The sequence below is a fragment of the Pongo abelii genome, chromosome 2 (assembly GCF_028885655.2).
Source record: "Pongo abelii isolate AG06213 chromosome 2, NHGRI_mPonAbe1-v2.0_pri, whole genome shotgun sequence".
NCBI classification, from domain to species: Eukaryota; Metazoa; Chordata; class Mammalia; order Primates; family Hominidae; genus Pongo; species Pongo abelii.
In genome coordinates this window covers 117,389,421-117,413,414 of record NC_085928.1, presented here as the reverse complement: position 1 = coordinate 117,413,414, position 23,994 = coordinate 117,389,421, and the positions used below count along the sequence as shown (strand labels likewise).

Genomic DNA, 23,994 nt, shown 5'->3' with positions numbered 1-23,994 from the left:
AATGCGTAACAGTAATACCACACATTTTCCTGGGCTACACACCATGGTGTCTTTCCTTTTGGGTGTACTGGCTCTGCTCCAAAGTGTCCCAGTTATATCCTTCGATGGGTTCTTCAATGGAATTAAACAGTGTAATAGTAAATGATAAAACACAAAATTGTAAGTATATTTTAAAAATTAAATTCATTAAAATTATACCAATGCTACTGGTATATAAATAGTAACTAAATACATGCAACAGTAAAAATCTCCACCAATGAGAAAAGGCAATGTATCCCTACTGCTCTGATTCAATCAAGATCACTTTTTCTTCATTTTTATGCTGTGGCACAATCAACGCTCACCGCAGCCTCGACTTCCTGGACAGCTCCCACCTCAGCCTCTCAACTGGCTGAGAACACAGGCATGCAGCACCACACCCAGCTAATTTATTTTATTTGTATTTATTTATTTTTAGTAGAGACAAGGTCTCACTACTTTGCCCAGGCTGATCTCAAACTCCTGGGTGATTCTGCTGCATCAGCCTCCCAAAGTGCTGGGATGAAAGGCGTGAGCCACTGTGCCTGGCCAAGATCACTTCATTTTCTAATTTTGGATCTCTACCTTACTATCTTCTTGTATTTCAATGTATAAAGCAATGACCAAGCAGCTACTAATGTTCTGCACTATTAATAATCCAATCATTATACAAAACTAATAGACACAGATTGTTTCAATTCTAAATTTCTAACTTTGATTTAATCTTCCCTCCCCCAATCCTACCATTCACAGTCTTGAACTACCTTTGCTGTTTTTATTTTTATACATAATGTCTATAGCACCGACACCAACATTTCCAGCCCATATAGCTTCTGGTAAGCCACCTTTCAAAAACATAGTATATGAAAGTTAATTGGACAAAAGGAGAAACCTAAAGTCCTAAGAATGCAGCATAAGACCATAAATATATCCACCTCACATTCAGGTACTGCTAATGTTCACACATCAAATACTACGTTCAAAAAGTATTAGACCTCTTAGTACACTGGCTAATAACTGGCTGAGAAATGCATAACTCCAAAATTATATAGCAAACCACAAGGAAATTTAGGTCAGTGTTTTAGGCCATCACGTTTATTTCTACAGAGGACAAAAGTTGTCTAACAATTCAGCTTAATGGAGAAATTATTTTAAAAGCAAATAATTTGATGAAAACTTAGAACTCTCAATATTACTTGGGTAAAACAGAAAAAGTTTTATCTCAATTATATTTCTTTTAAATGAAATTAGTAGTGAGTTTTCAGACTTGTTTCCAGGGAAGTCTAAACATTTAAACTGTGTTAGATGTACACTCACAGAGAGTAATGTACTAGAATCTCCTCTAGGATGTAAAACTTTTATTAATTTTTACATTTATACATTGACTTTTTAAATACTGGGAGTTTTATTCTATCCCATAGTAACAAATATTCAAAATTAACATAATGAAATTAAATACTGGAGTTATATCTTAAATTTGTTTAATGATACAAATGCCATAAAAATAAAATCAACCTGATTACTTTATATACATTCTGGGTATATAGTTATTATCAGTTTAACTGCAGATTCCTTTTTTTTGTTTGCAGATTTGTTTTAAAGGCCCCCAAATGTTCACATTTTGCTGGTTCTACCTTTAAGTTAAACAATAATCAAATTTCCTAAGGTCACATACAAATTTACAAATAACCAGCTTAATAACAACTGTGTGAAAATACACACTACGAACATTATAATGAAAAGCAAAGGAAAAAGCCATAAATACAGGAAGAGGATTATTTTCGCAGCCTTTGAGATTCAACTTTAAAGCTTTTATTGACTGACTCCCTGTATGATTCTTTACAAAATATTTATTTTAATTTTTATTTTGAGACAGAGTCTCACTCTGTCACCCAGGCTGGAGTGCGGTGGCACGATCTCAGCTCACTGCAACCTCCGCCCACGGATTCAACTGATTCTCGTGCCTCAGCCCCCCAAGTAGCTGGGATTACAGGCGTGAGCCACTACACCCGGCTAATTTTTGTATTTTTAGTAGAGATGGGGGTTTTTGCATGTTGGCCAGGTTGGTCTGGAATTCTGAACCTCAGGTGATCTGCCCGCCTCAGTGTCCCAAAGTGCTGGGATTACAGACGTGAGCCACTGCTCCGGGCCTTTTCAAAATATTTAAAGAGAAGAAAACAAAGTACTATATCTCCAGGGAGAAGTATGATGAATTCACTATTAAAATTTTTCTGCTGTTAAATCATTTATAAGCTGCCAATTATCTTAGATTTCTGTAAAGATCTGTTAATATCTTTTTTTTTTTTTTTTTTTTAGATGGAGTTTCGCTCTTGTTGCCTAGGCTGGAGTGCAATGGCACGATCTTGGCTCACTGCAACCTCCGCCTTCCAGGTTCAAGCAATTCTCCTGCTTCAGCCTCCCAAGTAACTGGGATTACAGGCATGCGCCACCACACCTGGCTAATTTTTTATTTTCAGTAGAAACAGGTTTCGCCATGTTAGCCAGGCTGGTCTTGAACTCCCGACCTCAGGTGATCCACCAGCCTTGGCCTCCCAACGTGCTGGGATTACAAGCGTGAGCCACCGCGCCTGGCCAATATTCTTAAAAATCTAAAGTTTTATAACTAAAATATTCCTGATTTAGTAACCAGCTTAGTAACTTACTCTAAAAAGACAGTACATTACATTCACCAAGAAAAATAACCAGCCTGGAGAACATTCACCAAGAAAAATAGCCAGCCTGGAGTTTATATTTGTGAATATAAACATGTCAATAACTAGTATGCCAGAGCACACTCAGTTTATTAGAGTCTATTTTTACCATTTATACAAGGTAGAAAGAAAATTACAGTCAGGGAAAACTAACAAATAGAGACTTTAACATGAAAGATCATTTTACTGATTAAGAAAACTACATGGAAGTATACATACAGCATTGTAACCAAAATGCAATTGTACCCTAAAAGTTATTAAAATAAAAAAAAATTTAAATAAAATAAAATGGAAAAAAAGAAAGTATACATACAGCATTATCAATGTGCAAAATAAAAGAGCTGCTTTAAGGTGTAAAGCATACTTTTTTAAGAGAGAAATTAGGGTCTTGGCATAATACGAGGGTTTTTAAGGAGCAACTTCTTCCTCCTGACTTATAACAATCCATGCAAAAAACAACCTGGGGCTTTCTATAAAATGTTAATCAAAATGTCACAGCATGATAATTCCTATACATATTCAGGGAACTTTTCAAATCAGTTGTTCAAATTTTCCACATAATAAAATTACAATTAATCATCCAAGCCCCAAAGCTATTTTGCATTTAATAAATTGTCATTTTTTAAGATATGAAAGTAGGAAAAATCTGAAAGCTAGAACCAAACAAATGTTATTCTACAAGATCAATCTTAATTATTTTGTGACACTTTTCCAAAATCAAAGGTCCTTCTATAGAAAAAGAGATTAGACCCATGTTAATAGATTAAAGTATTCATGATTTTAGAGTTGATTTACTTATGACAACAATTTGAAAGAAAGCATCATTTTCCAATGAAAGGTCTTTGCCAATATTTTATACTTCTTTTAAAAAGGCAAAGAAATACATGAACATTGTCAGATTGTTTAGGCAACAATATCGAAGAAAGCTCACACGTAAGCTTTGTATTGTGTAGACAAGTTAAAATACCAACCCTGTGACTGCCAAGACTTCGAATGGACAATGCATCCTCAACTCCCTGATAAAAATAAAAATAAACACAGTAAAAGTTTGTGAGTGATTGCATTAAGCTAATGAGGAAAAGTATTACAGGCAAGTGTACAGGTTATTACAAACCAGATAAGGACGATGGTGACTGGACCGGTGGGAATACCTGGCCCTTTCCGAATCTTCCTGGGAAAGGAGAAAGTACATGGAGAGTTAATCACTGAATACACAGCTGTTTATCAGAACAACTGAGAAAACAGCAGTCAGTTAACAGCACAGCAACAACTCCTGAGAGCAGGCAGGTTTGGACAACTTATCTTAGGGGCAGCCACATTCGTGTGTGTGTGTGTGTGTGTGTGTGTGTGTGTGTGTGTGTGTGTGTGTGTGTGTGTGTGTGTGTGTGTGTGTGTGTGTGTGTGTGTGTGTGTGTGTGTGTGTGTGTGTGTGTGTGTGTGTGTGTGTAAGTTTCAATATAGCAGTACTAGTTTTCTTTTTTTTTTAATTATACTTTAAATTCTAGGGTACATGTGCACAACGTGCAGGTTTGTTACATATGTATATGTGTGCCATGTTGGTATGCTGCACCCATTAACTCGTTATTTACATTAGGTATATCTCCTAATGCTATCCCTCCCCCCTCCCCCCACCCCACGACAGGCCCCATGTGTGATGTTCCCCTTCCTGTGTCCAAGTGTTCTCATTGTTCAATTCCCACCTATGAGTGAGAACACGCGGTGTTTGGTTTTTTGTCCTTGCAACAGTTTGCTGAGAATGATGGTTTCCAGCTTCATCCATATCCCTACAAAGGACATGAACTCATCTTTTTTATGCCTGCATAGTATTCCATGGTGTGTATGTGTGGGGCGGTCACATTCTTTGGCTGGAAAGAAAGTAGAAATAATCTTGGCAACGTTCCTATTTTATCAGGAGTATGTATGTCAGACCACTTGGAATGGTCTGTATAAGACCAAGAGAGTTCAATATACCAAGATAAAAATGTGCAAGTATACTTAACAAAGAGAACTTGAGTTCAGCATTAAAAAAAGACATTAATCTATTTTTTTCATTGTGATCATCAGTTTATGCAGGTAGGAAGAAGTGTTTACATTATCACTGACGTATTTTAAGACAGTATATGATTCTAAAAATACTTGGATTATAATTTTGCACTTACTGTAAAGATCTTTTTTTCACCACTCTAACTAGAAAAGAACTAACTGAAACAGAGCCTGACTGTGTTGTTAATATGAAAAACTACTTATACCTAGAAGTAATTACATATATATTTTAGAGTTGGTCAAGTTATCTCGAATAATGCCATAAGCAGATTTTTTAAAAAAAATGATTGCAGCCTAACGGTTGACTAAATTAAATATAATTCTAAACTTTTCCACATTTAGCTATTAGCAATGGAGCATTAAGGCCTGAGTCATGCGAGATAAAATGGCTAGTCTCTAAAACCTAATCATCTCAAACAGTAAGGAATTTCTGATCTTTCAGAATTTCAAGTCCAAAGTGTTAAAGTAATGTGCACTGACTGAAAATCTATACATTACGGACCAATTGGGTTTATAGCTTATCAATGCTGTATTTTTGCAAAATGAATCAATGCCTCAAAACTCCCTGGTTAACATCTGCTGTGACTGATGCCCTTGACCAAATCTATGCTGAACTCTGTTTATAAGCACTACTATGATTCAATTTCTAATCAGGTATTCTGATCTTTAGGAATTCGTCACTGATTTACATTTGTTTTTGTTGTTTTTTGAGACGGAGTCTCACTCTGTCGCCCAGGCTGGAATGCAGTGGCGCCACCTCAGTTCATAGCAACCTCAGCCTCCTGGATTCAAGCGATTCTCGTGCTTTGGCCCCCTACTAAGTAGCTGGGACCACAGGCACCCACCACCACACCCGACTACTTTTGTTTTAGCAGAGATGGGGTTTCGCCATGTTGGCCAGGCTGGTCTTGAATTCCTGACCTCAAGGGATCTGCCCGCCTCGGCCTTCCAAAGTGCTGGTATTACAGGCGTGAGCCACCATGCCTGGCCACTGATTTACATTTTTTTGTTATGCAATAGACACATGTAGTCTGCAAGAAGCCAAGAAAATTTCTTCCCTTTCTTTATCAAGTGATACCACAAAAGTTTTGGGGGCATGTGTGTTAGCCTAGCAGGACAGGTACAGCTTAGTAAGTGGTAATCAGTTCTAGGCTACTTATTTGGTTAGTTTAAAAAGCCTTTACTATAAAGGTGAGTTAACTCAACATGCCTCTTCCAATATTATTTGGGGTACTAGGGTAAATATATGGTTTAATGTCTAATCTTCCCTTTATTCTAGCCTTTTTTCCATTTCATCTATCACACAAGAGCATTTTCAAAAACCTCACCTAAAGAGCATATCCCATTAAAGATGCAGCAAAGACAGATGAAGTCATACTTTCAATTATGCCCCTTATATTAATAAAAATAATTATAAATTAAAATACCTTATTGATATATAGTACCTCTATATTTAAACAGCTTTTCTTGCTCCATTTGAAAAATTGGCCTAAAAAGACTTCCAAAAACTACAGAATAAAATGTAAAACCCCATACAGGTCAGTTAATTTGGACAGACAGTATAGTTTATTCCACAGTCACAAACTATACCTTAAATAAGCACTGCCCAATACAACTTTCTCTGACCACGGAAATGTTCTATATTTGTGCTAATGTAGTACCCACTAGCCACATGTGGCTATTGAGCACTTGAAATGCAACTGAGAAACAAAATTTTAAATTTTATTTAATGTTAGTCAATTTAAATTTAAATTTAATTACCTACATGGGGCTACCATACTTGACAGCACTTCTCTAAACCTATTTGACAAATATGTTTAGGTAAAACAGTAAGGCAAGCTCAAGGCAAATTTTAATTATACCAAAAACGTTCAAAACACACATTCTACTAAGAGCTTGCCAAGTAGGACCACTCTCATATAGAAAGGCAAAACATTTGGGTCATTTTTAATTACTTCTACCTTGAATACTTTTGCACAGTGGCAAACATGAGGGAAACAGACCCTGGTAGCAACGATATAAAGTGACCCTGGTAGCAATTCTATTTTCAAGAGCTAGAAGAGTCCTTAGAGATCATCTAGTCTGACCCCTTCATTTTGCAGTAAGAAAGTTGTAGCACAGAAGGATTAAGTAAGAATCTATGAGATCATAAAGCTGAGACCAGCATTTAGATGTCCTTATTCACCAGACAACTGAACTGTAAAGATAACATCCTATACTGGCTAAATTTCCACCAATTACATAAGAAAAAAAGAAAGAAAGAAAATGGCAAGGTATTCTGGTTTTTACTCAGAGATTCTTCCTTCTCTGGAAGAACAAAAAGCTTCATTTGCCAGGTATTTCTAGAGTACTATTTATATTGCCAATAGGTTTCTCTTGAATAAATTATACCAGTGGACAAAGAGAATAGATTACAGCAAACTGTGTTCTTAGGTGCCAGTTACAAGGTGTATCCCTCTATTCCACAGTGAGGAAAATAATACATCGTCATTATCCCAAAAGTCCTTATTAGTACTAAAGTGCTAAAGACTGAACAAACAGTACAATGCCTTAAAAAAAAGACATATATTTGTTCAAAATGCTGTTTTGATACATTTAATGAAAATGAAATATACTCTTTGTTTTTAAACGTTCACCTGAAGCGAGGATGAATGGTTCTATTAAAAGAAAACCACAGTCCCATGAATATACCTGGCCATCTTTTCTGTCAACAAATAGTATTTGTTACTAAGTTGACGCTAAAGTCATTCCTTCAGTTTCAAATTAGAAGGAACTTCAAAAACCATATTCACTCTTCCAGATATGCATTTACTCTTTCAGAATCACCACTGATTAAGAAAGACACCCAGTTTAAAAATAGAATCATTGGGTTCATGGAAAGTTGACTAAACTAACACTAACGGGAGGCCCAGGAAGGCGTGGGTCCTTTTCTTCCTGGTCCTTTCACCTTCCAGCACATTACCAGGTGTGGCACTCTCTCATACCTTCAAATACTGGTTCTGCCAATGACTATGCAAGTTATTTACTTCACCAATTCTTTATAAACATATCTATAAAACTGGGACAGTAATACTGTCTTATAATGTGAAATAAAAACCTATGTAAAAAGCCCTAGCACAGTGCTGATATACAGTATGCACTCCAAGTTGGATTCATTTCTGAGCTTCCTTCCTTTTCATTCCCTATTCATGTCCCAACATCACACTCCCACCCAAAAAAAGGTATTATAATTAGGGGAAATTACAAATATAGGAAAATTTCCTTCCTTCTAGTAACTGACAATCCTATTGTGGATTGTGTGTGTGTATACATCATTTATTTTACTATAAACATTAGCCATTTATATTTTGTATTGTAACTATTACATGCCAACTTCTGCTTATGGCTCACAGATAAAGCAGCCAGAGAGACAAAGATAAATAAGAGGAAGAATCAGTTTAATTTTTTTCTTTTTCTCTTTTTATTTATTTTGTTTACCTTCAACCAACTCACACCAAAGAATCAGTTTTTCTGTTGTTGCTGTTTGTTTGTTTGTTTCAGACAGAGTCTCACTCTGTTGCCCAGGCTGGAGTGCAGTGGCACAATCTTGGCTTACTGCAACCTTCGCCTCCCAGGTTCAAGCGATTCTCCTGCCTCAGCCTCCCCGAGTAGCTGGGATTACAGGCGCCCGCCAGCATGCCTGGCTAATTTTTGTATTTTTGGTAGAGACGGGGTTTCACCATGTTGGCCAGGCTGGTCTCGAACTCCTGACCTCAGGTAATCCACCTGCCTTGGCCTCCCAAAGTGCTGGGATTACAGGCATGGGCCACTGTGCCCAGACGCAAAGAATCAGTTTTAACAGGGTAAAAGCAAGTGTCAGAAGGGGTTAAAAGTGATAGTCATTCCCATCTGAAAAGAAACGCCACTTTCTCTGCAGGTCCAAGTCCTGCCCATAAATCAAGACTTGGATTAGTCACTACCTGAATTTTAAAACTCTAGCCCAAAGGTCACCCCCTTTCAATGAAAATCTAGCATACTCACTGCCTAAACTACACACATTTCACAGAGGTTAAAAAAAAAAAAAAAAAAAAAGATTTGGCTGGGCGCGGTGGCTCACACCTGTAATCCCAGCACTTTAAGAGGCCGAGGCAGGCGGATCACCTGAGGTCAGGAGTTCGAGACCAGCCTGGCCAACAGGATGAAACCCTGTCTCTACTAAAAATACAAAAATCAGCTGGGCGTGGTGGCGGGCGCCTGTAATCCCAGCTACTTGAGAGGCTGAGGCAGGAGAATCGCTTGAACCCAGGAGACGGAGGTTGCAGTGAGCTGAGATTGTGCCACTGCACTCCAGCCTGGGCAACAAGCGCGAAACTCTATCTCAAAAAAAAAAAAAAAGAAAGAAAGAAAGTTGCTTGTTTAGCGGCAATCAGAGAGTGGTTCTTAACCCTTTAGGAATTACAGACTACTTTGAGAATCTGACAATAAAAATAGCTGTGGGCATTTCCCATAAAAATAATTACATTTGAAAGTCTGCAGTAGAATTTAAGGCTTCATATCCCATCTCCCAAGCCTAGTCATATACCAAGGTAAGAAGCCCTGTAATAGGAGACAGTGGGGAACTTACCAAGCCTTAAAAAAGTTCAAATTTAGGAATGATTCACATTATCTAACATTACTGATTCACAATTTGTTTTTATAGCTAACAAATTTGAGAGTAGTGGTAGAGAACTTAAAAAGGACCTGAAGGAGTTGATATAATAAGAGTAATTTTCAGAGGAAATGAAAGAATTACTTGGGTCATCTTTCAATGAAGACCATGTGGACTTAGTTTTTTTTTAAAAAAGGGGAGAGAGAAGGGGGGAAGAAAAGAACAAACCCATAAAAAGAAAACACGCATTCATTTTCTCATTCTTTCTTGATCAGGAGCATTCATGAGATGAAGGTGAGGATACTGACTACAACATAAAATGGCAGGACTCCAAGTATACCTCTGGTCCACCATAGACAGAATAGACACTCTGACCTTTAGGTTCACACAGGCCAAACACTCCTACTTTGCAAACTATTAGTTAATGTTTTACTTCAAGACTGTATTATTTCAGCAATTGATCACAACATGCAGGACAGGCAATACTGGCCTACCAGCCACTTCTGAATCTGTCCCCACTTCCGATCAAAGGAATGATGAGAGTACTAGAAATGCAAAAATTTCATAAACCAAATAGTGTCTAACATATTGCATTCTCCAAAAACCTTAAATTAATCATACACATTTTCCCTAAAGAACAATGATAGCTGACTCAAAGCTACACATTCAAAATACAGAAAATTAGTAAGCTAAATATGTTCAATAGTAAGAGATGCATGTTTCCCTGTAGTTTAGACAACTGTAAATAGAACTTACATTTAATAACTGTCTCATTCACTTATTTATTTATTTATTTTTTTGGAGAAAGGATCTCACTTAGTTGCCCAGGCTGGAATGCAGTGGTGCCATCATAGCTCACTACAACTTCAAACTCCCAGGCTCAAGTGATCCTCCACCTCAGCTTATCCACTTATTATTATATTTAGTATAATTTTAGGAGTAAAAAGACAATGGATTGCAACACTTCCTCTTCAAGAACCGCATTCCATATTTGAAACTATACATGAGGTTAAAAGAAAACTAGCAACATGTCAATCGTTAGTGTTTTTCTTGAGCTGTGACAATATAAAATATTTACATTGCTTTTTAACCTGCTCGCAGAAAATTCACCACCAAAATCAAAAGAAAGTGTTTAATACTGTCCCATAGGCTTTTGCCCCTTCATACTACTACAACATCAAAAATACTTATTATGGGAATTTTCAGGACCAAGTCAATGTCAGAAAAGTAAAAGCATATTTATTTCATTTTAATCAGCCCAATTTCCATATGCCTATTCTTAAAAATTTTTTTCTTGTTTTCCTTTCTGATAAAAGTATACTGAAAGTTTGTAAATTATAGAAAAGTATAGAAAGAAAGTAAAACCAACAATAATTCCACCACAGACAAACTGCAGTATTAATAATCACTTCTTTCTAGTAGTTTTTTGATGCTATATATAGATACTGGTTTTTGTAATATAAAATTGGGGTCCTACAAATTTTATTGTTTTGGTTTGCTTTTATCTCATATTCTTACATATTTTCCTCTATTATTAAATATGTTTTAAAATTGTAAGTCTGAATGACTTTACAGTGTTTTACTATATAGATATCATAATATAATTAATCCAAATTTTACGACAATTAAAGCTATACTACACTTTGTCATTGCTAAAGCTACCTTAGCTAATGTAAGTAAAGCACTCATTAATACTAGTAACTTATAACAATGGACACGATAATAGCTATAAATGCATTTGTTGTTACTACTTAAAACAAATATCACATTTAATTTGCTGGCACAGAATGGCTTGATAAAATACATACATCAGTTTATACTATTCTCAGTGTTTCAAAGGAAACCAGATTCACATCAGAACAAACTAGCCAAGTGCTGATTTTGGGGGAGACAAATATGAAATTAGGGTTATTCCCTCAAATTACCTCTTTTTGTTGCCGTTCCAGTTCTCTCATGCGTATATCTCTTGCTTCTGCCCGGGCAGCCCGTTTTGCTGCCAGCCTTGCCTCTGCCTGAAAAGTAATATAAAACTCAGCTTTATACAACAAAAACAAAAACAACCTGTACACCAGATTTGAAAATAAAGAACAAATGGGACATTACCGTGCAAAACGGGTGGGCAGGACAAGATATTATCTATCAGCAAGTTTGAATGATTGTTTTAATCAACTCTTATAAATTCATTTCTTTCTCTAGTTCCTAAGTCTCTCCTTAAATCCGGGCCTTTACCTTTAACTTCTTGTTTGATTACACACTCAACACATTTCATACAGTTTGTTATATGCCTCTCCAAACTTACTCTTTTTCCAGCATTTTTTCCCCATTGATTCAATCATATAAACTAGAAACTTCAGAGCCAACCTCTCTTTCATTTTGGACACTGCCAATAATCAGTCTCCAGGTACTGACAATTCTCTACCACTGAGTCTCTATCAGACCCATCTCAGCTTTCTTTATTCTCACTGTTCCTGCTCATTTCAGGAACTCTTCATCTCCCCACTCCTCACCTCTGTTTTAAAATTGAGACAGAATTCACATATCATCAAATTCACTATTTAAATGTATACAATTCTGACTGGATGCAGTGGCTCAGGCCTGTAATCCCAGCACTTTGGGAGGCCAAGGCAGGAGGATCACATGAGGCCAAGAGTTTGAGACCAGCTTAGGCAACATGATGAAACCCTGTCTCTACTAAAAATAAAAAAAATAGCCAGGCGTGGTGGTGCACACTTGTAATCCCAGCTACTTGGGTGGCTGAGACAGGAAAATTACTTGAACCTGGAAGGTGGAGGCTGCAGTGAGCTGAGATCACGCCACTGCACTGCAGCCTAGATGACAGAGTGAGATGCTGTCTCAAAAATAAATAAATAAATGTATACAATTCTGTGGTTTTTAGTGTACTCACAGGATGTGTAATCATCATGACTAATTCCAGAACATTCTCATACCCCAAAATGAAACCTGGTACCCGTTAGTAGTCATTCCCCATTAACCCTTCCTCCCAGCTCCTGGCAACCACTAATCTATTTTCTGTGTCCATGCATTTGCCTATTCTGGACATTTCATATACATGGAATCATACCATAGGAATTCTTCATCTCTTGCTTACAGTTACCTCCAAAACCATCTGCCTACTTCCAGAATCTGCCTTATAATTTATCTTCTACATGGTTATATGATGGACAAATCAGCCTTTCAAAATGTATTATTTCTGATCACATCATTCCACTGCGTAAAATCCTCCACCGACTCCTTATTACTTATGGTTAAAGCAAAAATTCCACAGAACAGCACAAAGGGAGGAACAGAAAGAAGAAAGGTAAAACTGAAATAAGGCTCCTCACAGTCAGGTCCCCACCTTACTTCCAAGTCCAGTAGTTCCCCCCTTATCTGTGGTTTCAGTTACCCATGGTTAACCAAGTACAAAAATATTAAGTGGAAAATTCCAGAAATAAACAATTCATAAGTTTTAAATTGTACGCCATTCTGAGTAGTATGATAAAATCTCTCAGGACGTCAATCAACCCTTTGTCGAGCATATCCATCCTGTCTATGCTACCCATTTGTTAGCTGTCTCAGTTATCAAATCACAGTGATTGTGTTGGAGTAATCCTCATTTTATTTAATAATGGCCCCAAAGAGCAAGAGTAATTCTGACAATTCAGGTATGCCAAAGAGTAGCCATACAGTGCTTCCTTTAAGTGAAAAGGTGAACGTTCTAACCTTAATAGAAAAAAGAATCATGCACTGAGGTTGCTAAGATCTATGGTAAGAACAAATCTTCTATCCATGAAACTGTGAAGAAGGAAAAAGAAATTTGTGCTAGTTTTGCTGCCACACCTCAAACGACAAAAGTTACAGCCACAGTGCATGATAGTTAAGATGGAAAAGGCATTACATTTGTAGGTGGAAAACACGAACACAAATGTGTTCCGATTGATGGCAATCAGGTTTGCTACTATCCACAGTTTCAGGCATCTGCTGGGGGGCTTGGAATGTATCTCCCATGGATTGGAGGGGTGGGGACTACTCTACTTGCTCCACATGTACTGGATGCATCCCATCTCTCTCCATTCCTGGACTCTATTGTGTTCTGTTACGCCTCTCTTCACAAACTGTTTGGCAGGAGCTGTTCTCCTTTCTCTTATTCAGTAAAATATTACCTTCTATGAAGATTCCCCCCAGTACCTCTTTCATAAAGTAAGGCTCTATACCCATGTCTCTATTGTGGCTTTATTATGTTGTATTAAAATTCCATGCTTCTCTCACCCCACAACTTTTACGCCTCAATGTCTGCTAAAAAAAAAAAAAAACAAATGAATTCCAGGGCATAGGTCACAGTATCAAGGAAATGAGATAAGGAAATAGCTTAATGTGCCACGTGAAACTTAGAAATCTTCTGTCTGCTTTCTATATGGTAGTGGAATGGTTTCCTCTGTCCTTGGTCACATCCTAACTCTGATTCAGACTATCCCCTCTGATAACTATAGTTGTTGTCTTCCCATGTTGTTATATTTGTGCCCAAGTCTCATAATAAGAATAAACTCAACCAATGTTTAAAAGGATCTACTACATGTAAGCAATTATGCTAGATGCTGAAAATACAGAGTAAAATATGACATCTCTGCCCTAAAGCAGCTCACAAAGTTGAAGGATACAGAAACACAATGCTTATGGGAAGGAAGCATGTAGGAGGGAGAAATTAGTTTTGCCTGGCAAAGTCACAGTAGGCTTCTAAGAAGCAGAGAGAGTTAAATAGTTAACTGCTACTCAACTATTCAAATTTTGGCAATTTCCCAGTCTGTGTAACTGGTCTTTTAACAGAAAAACCCCTGCAAAGTAAACTGTAATCTACCAACCGTAAGCTGTAACCACTAACAATCTAGAGAAATTAGTTTTCTCCCATGAATTTTACACTGGCCTCCGTCTTTTCAAAACCTATGCTCTGCTTCAAGTTATCTGCCTTCTTCACCCCTTTATGAGTAGACACTACTTTCTTATTTTTTTTTTTTAAATAGGAAACACTTCAAGGCTTTTATGCTTAAGTAGATAGCAAACATATTTTAAAATCACAAAGCATCAAAACTTTCAAACCTTTTTAAGAAAGCCCTATCAATGTGTACGAATTTTCATTTACATGTATATTAGCTTTGTACCTGAAGCCTCCTTTAGAAATTTAATTCAAGAATGCTAATTTTATCCTTCTAAGATTTGTCTGTGGCCAATTCTGTACAATCTATACTAAAATGAGACTTCCTTCATAAAACCCAACTTAGAGATAATTAAAATCTATTCTTTAATAAGACATTTTTAACTACAAAAAGGAAAGGAACAGAAAGAATATGTGTGTCTTCAGAGACACACAAACACCCTTCCCTTTGTTATTTAGCCAACTCAGATGTTACCTCCCTTGGAGACTGTGTTGAAGAGAGGCCACTAAAACCACATGCTTTAAAAGAAATAAACAGGATTTAAAACTACTTTATCTGGTTCTTTCTATACATTGTTACTAGATGCTTGAAGCAACATGGATAAGCAGGAGTAGCAAGGAGCCAACACTGATTCCAACCTAGTAGACGAAATATATGCTCTATAACTTATTGTGATATATTTTTACATTATTTTTGAATAGACAATTATGGGTTCATAAAACATACTTCTAGGTAGTTAACACTAGCATTTTCACCTCAGAATACAATCAGATAAAGAGCTGCTACAGATTCATTTTAATATACACCTCATACATACAAAATAAATGGGATATAACAATAAAGGACAACCAAGATTTAACTAAATTCATAGTAAAGGCTGGGCATGGTTGCTCACGCCTGTAATTTCAGCACTTTGGGAGGACAAGGCGGGCAGATCACTTGAGGCCAGGAGTTCAAGACCAGCCTGGTCAACATGGCGAAATCCCGTCTCTACTAAAAATGGAAAAAATTAGCTGGGCGTGGTGGTGCATGCCTGTAATCCCAGCTACTCTGGAGGCTGAGGCATGAGAATCACTTGAACCTGGGAGGCAGAGGTTACAGTGAGCCAAGATTGCACTACTGCACTCCAGCCTGGGCAACAGAGTGAAACTCTGTCTCAAAAAACAAACAAACAAAACAAAATAAAGTTGGCTAAAACACAGAATTACCATTTGATCCAATAATTCCACCTATGGGTATATATACAAAAGAACTGGAAAGCAGAGACAACATATATTTATATACCAATGTTCATAGCAGCATTATTCACAATAGTCAAAATGCAGAAAACAACCCAAATATCTATCAATGGATGAATGGATAGACAAATTATGGTATATACATACTTTGGATTATTCAGCCTTAAAAACAAAATTTTGATGCATGCTGCAACATGGATGAATCTTGAAGACATTATACTGAATGAAAGAAGCCAGACACAAAGGAGTAATATTGTATACTTCCACTTAATGAGAAACCTAAAGTAGTCAAATTCATACAGACAGAAAGCAGAATAGTGGTTGCCAGGGACTGAGGGTAGGGGGAAATGGGACTTACTATTTAATGAGTACAGAGTTCCAGTACTGGATGATGACAGAGTTCTTAAGGACAGTGGTGATGGCTGCATGACAATGCAAATGGATGTAATGCCACTAAACTATATACTTAAATATAGTTACCATGATAAATTTCATGTTACATATATTTTACCAAAAGAAGTTGGCTAATTTAAAAGTCAGAATAAGATATAAATTAGAAGTATTCAGAAGCCTAAATTATTTAAATACTTTTAGAGTCTTTAGGCTGATATGACCCCAACTGTTACAATAAAGTTAATATAAAAATTCAGAAAAATTCAGGAGTTCAACACCAGCCTGGCCAATATGGTGAAACCCCATCTCTACTAAAAATACAAAAATTAGCCAGGCATGGTAGCACCTGCCTGTAGTCCCAGCTACTTGGGAGGCTGAGGCAGAAGAATCGCTTGAACCTGGGAGACGAAGGTTGCAGTGAGCTGAGATGGCACCACTGCACTCTAGCCTGGGCAGCAGAGTAAGACTCTGTCTCAAAAAAAAAAAAAAAAAAAAGACAGTGAAAATCATGGGCTTTGATCACTCCCAGAACAAACGCATTAGGTTGTATTTAAACTGACAGAACTTTTAAATTTGTAGAATATTCACTGTATCACTCAATGAATAATTAGGAATCATATAATGGGCACTAAGAAAGAACTTCTCGGCCTGGCGGTGGCCTGCTCCAGTTCAAGCCGGTACCTCACTGCATCTCACAAGAATTTGTGGATTTGGGGGTGGAACCCCATTCAGAAGAGCACAAAAAACTGCTCTCAAGTCATTGCAGAGCTACAGCTCCGGTTAGCCAGCCACGAAGTTGTCATGAGAGTCGTCTCCACAATACCAAGAGCTTGTGTCTGACAGAGCCGGTGTGAGATGAGACAACGCTGTCCCACTTCCAGGATAACCAAGAGTTTTGGCCAGACTTTTGAGCACATACCGAGAGAGTGAGGAGCCAGATGACAAGCACATACTATGGCACTAAGACAGATTAATAAGGAACTTAGTGATTTGGCCCAGTCACTCCAGCACAATGTTCTGCAGGTCCAGTTGAGGACGGTACGTTTCATTGGCAAGCCACAATTATGGGACCTAATGACAGCCCATATCAGAGCGGTGTATTCTTCTTGACAATTCATTTTCCTACAGACTACTCCTTCAAACCACCTAAGGTTGCATGTACAACAAGGATTTATCATCCAAATATTAACAGTAATGGCAGCATTTGTCTCAATATTCTAAGATCACAGTGGTTGCCTGCTTTAAAACTATTTCTAAAGTTCTTTTATCCATTTGTTCACTGCTATGTGATCCAAAACCAGATGACCCCCTAGTGCCAGAGAGCACATGGATCCATAAAATAGACAGATGTAAAAGTACAATAGAATATCTCGGGAATGGACTCAGAAGAATGCCATATGATGCTACCTTAAAGTCAGAATAACCTGCATTACAGCTGGAATAAACTTTAAATTACTGTTTAAAAAAAAAAAAGGCTGGGCATGGTGGCTCACACCTCTAATCCTAGCACTTTGGGAGGCCAAGGCGGACTGATCACTAGGTCAGGAGTTCAAGACCAGCCTGGCCAATATGGTGAAACCCTGTCTCTACTAAAAATACACAAATTAGCTGGGCATGGTGGCGTGCACCTGTAATCCCAGCTACTCACGAGCCTGAGGCAGGAGAATCGCTTGACCTAGGAGGCAGAGGCTGCAGTGAGCCGAGATTATGCCACTGCACTCCAGCCTGGGCAACAGAGCAAGACTCAGTCTCAAAAATTAAAAAAGAACTTCCAGGAAAAGAGAACTAAACATGTACTATGGTTTACGTATTTCTACATTAGATACTTCCTTTACCATCAGAATTTTGTATTATGTTCTTTTGGAATTTGAGAAAAGTAGATGAGATACAATAAAAACACAATTTTAAAATGAGCTAAGGATTTAAACAGACATTTCTCCAAAGAAGATATAAAAATGACCAATAAGTACATAAAAAGATGCTCAACATCATTAGTCATTAAAGAAATGTAAATTAAAACCATATTGAGATACTTGATATCCACTAGGATTGCTATAATAAAAAATGTTTTTCAACTGAAAATAACTAAAATTGGCAAGGATGTGGAGAAATTAGAACCCTCATATATTACAGGGGTAAATGTAAAATGACACAATTGCTGTGTGAACTGCTGAAGCAGTTCCTCAAAAGTTAAACACAGTGATACCATCCATCCACCTCTAAATATGTACCTAAGAGAAATGAGAACATATATCCACATAAAAACCTGTAAATGAATGTTCATAGCAGCATTATTCACAATAGCCAAAAAGTAGAAATAACCCAAATATCCATCAACTGATGAATGAATAAACCAGCAAGATTATCCACACAGTGGAACATTATTCAGCCTTAAAAAGAAATGGAGCACTGATACAGGGTACAACATGAATGAACCTTGAAAACATTTTGCTAAGTCAAAGAAGCCAGACACAAAAGGTCACATATTGCATGATTCGATTTATATGAAATGTCCAGAATAGGCAAAAACATAAAGACAGAAAGTAGATTACCGGTTGCCAGGGGCTGGGGAAGGGGAAGATGAGGAGTGACTGCTAAGTGGTATGAGGTTTCTTTTTGGGCTGATGAAATGTTATGTAATTAGGTAGGTGACAGTTGCACATCTTTGTGAATATATTAAAAACCACTGAATATTTTTAAATGGTGAATAGTTTTGATGGTATGTGAATTATATCTCAATTTAAATTTTTTAAATAGATGAGACTGAATGCATCAAAAATGCCTAAGCTAAATAAACACTAAAATATATAGAATTCTAATATATAAAATTTAATATATAAAATAGGATAAAGGGGAGCTTATAACCTATTAATAACAAGTTTGGAAAATGCTAGTTAAACTTTTTTTAAAATCAGAGTCTTTAATAATATGCATTATGAATCTCAAAGAAGAGGACAGAATATATAGTATTTCTCAGACTTGACCACATTACTAAATAAACCCTAAATGATACTTCAAGGGCCATGCTCCAAGAAACACAGTTTGGGAAATAATGATTAAGTAATATATCAGGATCCAATTACAACTGTACTAAATCTTACCTTTGCTCTTGATACTTATAAAATTAAACTAAATTATCTGAATAATCACCTCACAATAGAAAACCCAGACTATCCAGATAATATATCTACCATGGTTTGACCACTTACTCAGCAAGGATAGATCCTTATTTTCTTTCTTTTTGGGGGCGGGGGGCGGGGGGGGGGGTGGGGGCAGGCTCTCACTCTGGCACCCAAGCTAGAGTGCAGTGGAATGATCTCGGCTCACTGCAGTCTTGACCTCCCAGGCTCAAGTGATCTTTCCCATCTCAGCCTCCTGACTAGCTGAGACTATGGGCATGCACCACCACATCCAAACAATTTTTGTTTTTGTTTTTGTAGAGACAAGGTTTCACCCAAGCAGGTCTCGAACTCCTGGACTCAAGCAATCTGCCTGCCTCGGCCTCCCAAAGTGATGGGACTACAGGTGTGAGCCACCACACCTGGCCTTATTTTTTTTCTTCCACAAAATAACCCCTTGAAGTACAGAAGAGTTAAGTAACTTGCCTTCCCCAGACAAGCAAATATTGGAGCTGAGATCTACATCCTAAAAATCTTACTTCAGTTCACACTCTTAACCACATTGCCACCAACTTACATCTTTATAGTCCAAGTATAATTGCATATCCTTAGACAAATCATAAAAGCTTACTTTGGATAATTATCCTAGGATTTTCAACTTAGCACAGATTCTCTCTTTTCTATGAAATAATACTATTCTAGTTCTCTGAATAGAGAACTAGATAGGTAGATAATCTCCTTTTACCAAACACAGTATCTAATAACCAAATGTAGATAATCTCCTTTTACTGTACACAGCCTTTACTCTCATTTTTTACTCCCCAGTTTCAACTACCAGCCAATGAGAATGACTCAAATCTAGCATCTCAAGCTCTGACTTCTCTACCAAAATAAAAACTTACATTTCTAACATCTATCTTGTCACCACCAAAACCAGAGTGAATAAAATCAATCTCATTTTCCCCCAGTCAACAGGCTTTGCTTCCTTATTTTCCAGTTTCCAGAAATGGAACCTTGTCACTCTTGTTCAAACCCAAGGTCTGAGGCCCTCCCACTTCCTTAACAAATCTTCCTTTACAATATCCCTTGAATCCATCCTCTCCATCTACTCCAACAGACTCCCTCTACTTCCAAATAGGCTCTTAGTACTTTCACTTATAATACATCAAGTTTTCTAATCCTAACTTCAGTTTCTCCATCTCAACTCTATCCCCATCCTTACTATTCCACTGTGGAATTAATTTACCTGAAACAAGGAACAAGTGAAGTAAAAATGTCTCAAAGTAAAACGTGATTAGCTATATTCTGTGATGCCCAATATCCAAAGCATTCTTAAACTTTCTGATATTTAAATTTGGATTTTGTTACTGCTTCAGTTAAATAAACAGAGGGGAACAGGCTAAAATAAACTTGTGGCTCATGGTGGCATTCCAAATCAGAGACTCATGTGAGGCCAATCAATCGTATTCTAAATTTTCCATCCATCCAATGGGTCTACAAGTAGGAGGAACCTATTCAATGGGCTAGGCAGTGCTGTTTCCCTAAAATATAATCCATAAATTGAATTTCACTTGAGACCGCTTTCTGGGAGGAGGAAAAGGGTATGTATATTTAAGTACTGTATCTAATGAACCACAAATAAGTGTATTTCTTCAGGATGTAGGTACTTTAAGTATATATTAGTTCCCCCTTATCCAAGTAAGTTCCAAGTCCCCCCGTAGATGCCTGAAACTGCAGATAGTACCAAACCCTATCCCACTGTCATCAATCAGAACATGTTTCTGTTCATGTCTTCCACTCAGAAATCTAGTCTTTTCCATCATAATATACTTATCACACACACTGGCTATAACTTCTGCGGTTTGAGATGCAGTAGGAAAACTAATATAGATTTTTCTTTTCTTTCTTTACAATTTCATGAATAGAAGACGCGTTCGTACTGTAGATCTTAGCAACCTCAGCACACAATTTTTTTCCTTACTAAGTTGAGAACTTTCACCTTTTCACTTAAAGAAAGAATTTTATGGCTTCTCTTTGGCATATCCAAACCACCAGAATCACTCGTGCTCTTTGGGGTCATTATTAAATAAACTAAAGGTTACTCAAACACAAACAATGTGATACCATGACAGTCAACCTGATAACAGAGCCGGCTCCTGTGAGACTATCTAGCAGGTAGCGTACACTGTGTAGATACACTAGACAAAGGGTTGATTCATGTCCTGTGCAGGATGATGCGAGATTTCATCATGTTACTCAGAACAGTGCACAATTTAAACAAAAATAAACAAACTGTTTATTTCTGAAATTTTCCATTTAATATTTTCAAACTGTAGTCAAACATAAGTAACTAAAACCTCAGAAAGCGAAATCACATGAAGGAGAGACTCTGCACAATGAACCATACGAGGTTTTTAAAAACAAAATGGGTACCAATCAATGTGTAGCCTATTTAAAAAACAACAAAACAGGAAGGTATTTCCAAGATATATAATGTAAATGATCTGAATTATCAATGGAAAAAGTTTCTCTGCAAGACCTTATCAGTTCAGCACTTCTTTCATTATTCCAGTTCTGATACTTTTAGTATTTCCCCTCCTGTGCCAATGTTTTCATGACAGAAGGCATTTTAAGGTCTGAAGAAGGCATTCCCTTCACATCCTCCAAAGCCACTAACAGACTTCCCAGTCTTCCCTTCTTTCTGACTTTCCCTGTGGTTCTACTGAAGAGCTGTCTCTTCTGTTGTTGAAAGTCAAACCCTCCCAAGCCCCATCACACACACTCACACGCATACACACCCTCCATTTTATGTCCTCCCCACCCCAGGACTTTGTCCCAACTATCTGATCTCTCTTCTGGGTCTTTGCTCTCTACTTCTATTGGTTCACTCTCTTCATCATAACTAGGTTCAAAGTCTCTCTGATCTTTAAAAGGCAAGCAAAAAATCTCACCCTGGTCCAATTCTACCCTATCTTCTCTTTACAGCTAAGCTTTCTCACACCTCCCTCTTCACTTCTCACTCTCTTCAAATGACTGCAATCTGGCTTCTGCTCACATCACCTTATTGAAATTGCTCATCACAAAAGTCACTAATGACCTCTAACTACCAAACCCAATAGAATTTTTCTGTTCTTATCTCATCTGTCTTTTCTGGACTTCCAATATCACCAAACACACATTCTTTCTTAAAACTCTCATCTCTTAGCTTTCTCCAATACTAGTGTCTCCTGGTTTTCCTCTTTATTCTCTCATATCTCTCCTTCAGAATCCTTCATAAGCACATTTTTCCCTGCTAGCATCTTAAATGTTAATATAACCAAAGCTTTCAAGCTTCAGCTCTTGCTCTTTTCATTCTATATTCTCTCCTGGGTCATACTGTTAGTCTGTAAATCTCTATGCCCAAGCTAGAATTTTCTCCCACAACCCTGATCCAACTTGCTATTAAAAATTGAGGCTGTGCTCGCTATGGCAGCACATATACTAAAATTGGAAAGATACAGAGATTAGCATGGCCTCTGTGCAAGGATGATATACAAATTTGTGAAGCATCTTTATTTATTTATTTATTTATTCATTTATTTATTTATTTATTGAGGCCGGACACAGTGGCTCATGCCTGTAGTCCTAGCACTTTGAGAGGCGGGCAGATCACTTGAGCTCAGGAGTTCAAGGCCAGCCTGGGCAACATGGGAAAACCCCGTCTCTACTAAAAACAAAAATTAGCCGGGCGTGGTAGCGCAAGATCATGCCACGGTGCTCTAACCTGGGCGACAGAATGAGACTCTGTCTCCAAAAAAAAAAAATTGAGGCTCTCCCACTAGAACTCAGACTTAATACAACCCTAATTTAATTTATAATCATTCCCTTAATCTTCCTCTTCTTTTTTATATTCCCCATCAACTACCCTATTACCCAAAAATAAGGGTCCTTCCTCTTTTCTATCCTCCCTCCATATTCAGTTGCTAAGTCTCAACTACTTTGCTCCCATCAAGATTCTCTTTACTATTTCTTCTATCCAGACCTTCCTCTGTATTTCCATTGTCATTGTCTTATTTTAGGTTCTCATCATCTTTCACTAAGATAACTACAACAGCTTCGTGACCAGCCTAGGCAACAAAGCAAAACCCCATCTCTACAAAAAATACAAAAATTAGCTGGGTGTCGTGGTACATGCCTGTAGTCCCAGAACCCAGGAAGCGGAGGTTGCAGTGAGCTAAGATTGCACCACTGCACTATAGCCTGGGCAACAGAGCAAGACCCTGTTTCAAAAAATAAATGGAAAACTATAACAGCTTCCTGTTTTCTGCCTTCTACCTTCTACCACTCTCTCCATTGGGTGGCTAAAGCAATTATACTGTAATTCAAATCTGAAAAAGGATTTACCCTGTAATGGCTCCCCACAGCTTTGAAAATCAAATGTAAATTCCTCAGCATACAAATCCTTTCATGATTGGTCCCTATTTCCTCCCTAACATCACCTCCTCCTATTCCCTAGCCCCTCTCCAGCTATACTGAACTACTTACTATTCTGGCAGTTTCCCACCATACTGCTAGCTGTTTTACACCACTGTGTCTATAGAGCTCTTAGAAGGCAATATACAAAAACCCATTAAACAAGGCTGTTTATGGTGATACATATTAAAACTTTTTTTTGAAACCAAACATTTATTTCACATTTGATTTCATTGGTTCAAATGTTTAAAAGCTGGAGTAAATCCACCTGTCTTTCTTCTGGGCTCTTCCTCCAATGTGTGTTAATCTGGCCAAGTATGGCATATGCTGCTGCTGAATCCTGGTCCTCTAAGGCCTAAGAGGCTCATCCCCAGGCAGGGCCCAGAGTCAAAGCAAATGCAGAAGGCGGCCACAGGTACAGTCTCAGTAGCATCAGACATTGTTTGGGCTGATTCCTGAGAT

General features: G+C 37.6%; 1 protein-coding gene, 1 non-coding gene and 1 pseudogene across 11 annotated transcripts in view; 2 read left to right on the top strand and 1 right to left on the bottom strand.

The window, feature by feature from the left end:
- The window catches only part of LRRFIP2 (LRR binding FLII interacting protein 2), a 100,494-nt gene that overhangs the window by 65,606 nt on the left and 10,894 nt on the right, over positions 1-23,994 (bottom strand). For 6 of the 10 annotated variants that reach the window (XM_054552354.2, XM_054552357.2, XM_009239224.4 and 3 more), the window contains exon 2: positions 11,325-11,411. In XM_054552354.2, the coding sequence (XP_054408329.1) occupies positions 11,325-11,411 (87 nt within the window). Of the gene's footprint in view, positions 1-42; positions 112-3,700; positions 3,746-3,843; positions 3,901-11,324; positions 11,412-23,994 lie in introns of all 10 variants that reach the window. The other 4 variants (XM_054552353.2, XM_054552352.2, XM_054552355.2 and 1 more) reach the window with 2 other exon arrangements.
- Positions 16,916-17,435, top strand: LOC100436492 (ubiquitin-conjugating enzyme E2 D3-like; annotated as a pseudogene).
- LOC112132817 (U6 spliceosomal RNA) lies at positions 22,537-22,640 on the top strand. Its single transcript, XR_002914537.1, has one exon. It is a non-coding gene; the product is annotated as a U6 spliceosomal RNA (small nuclear RNA).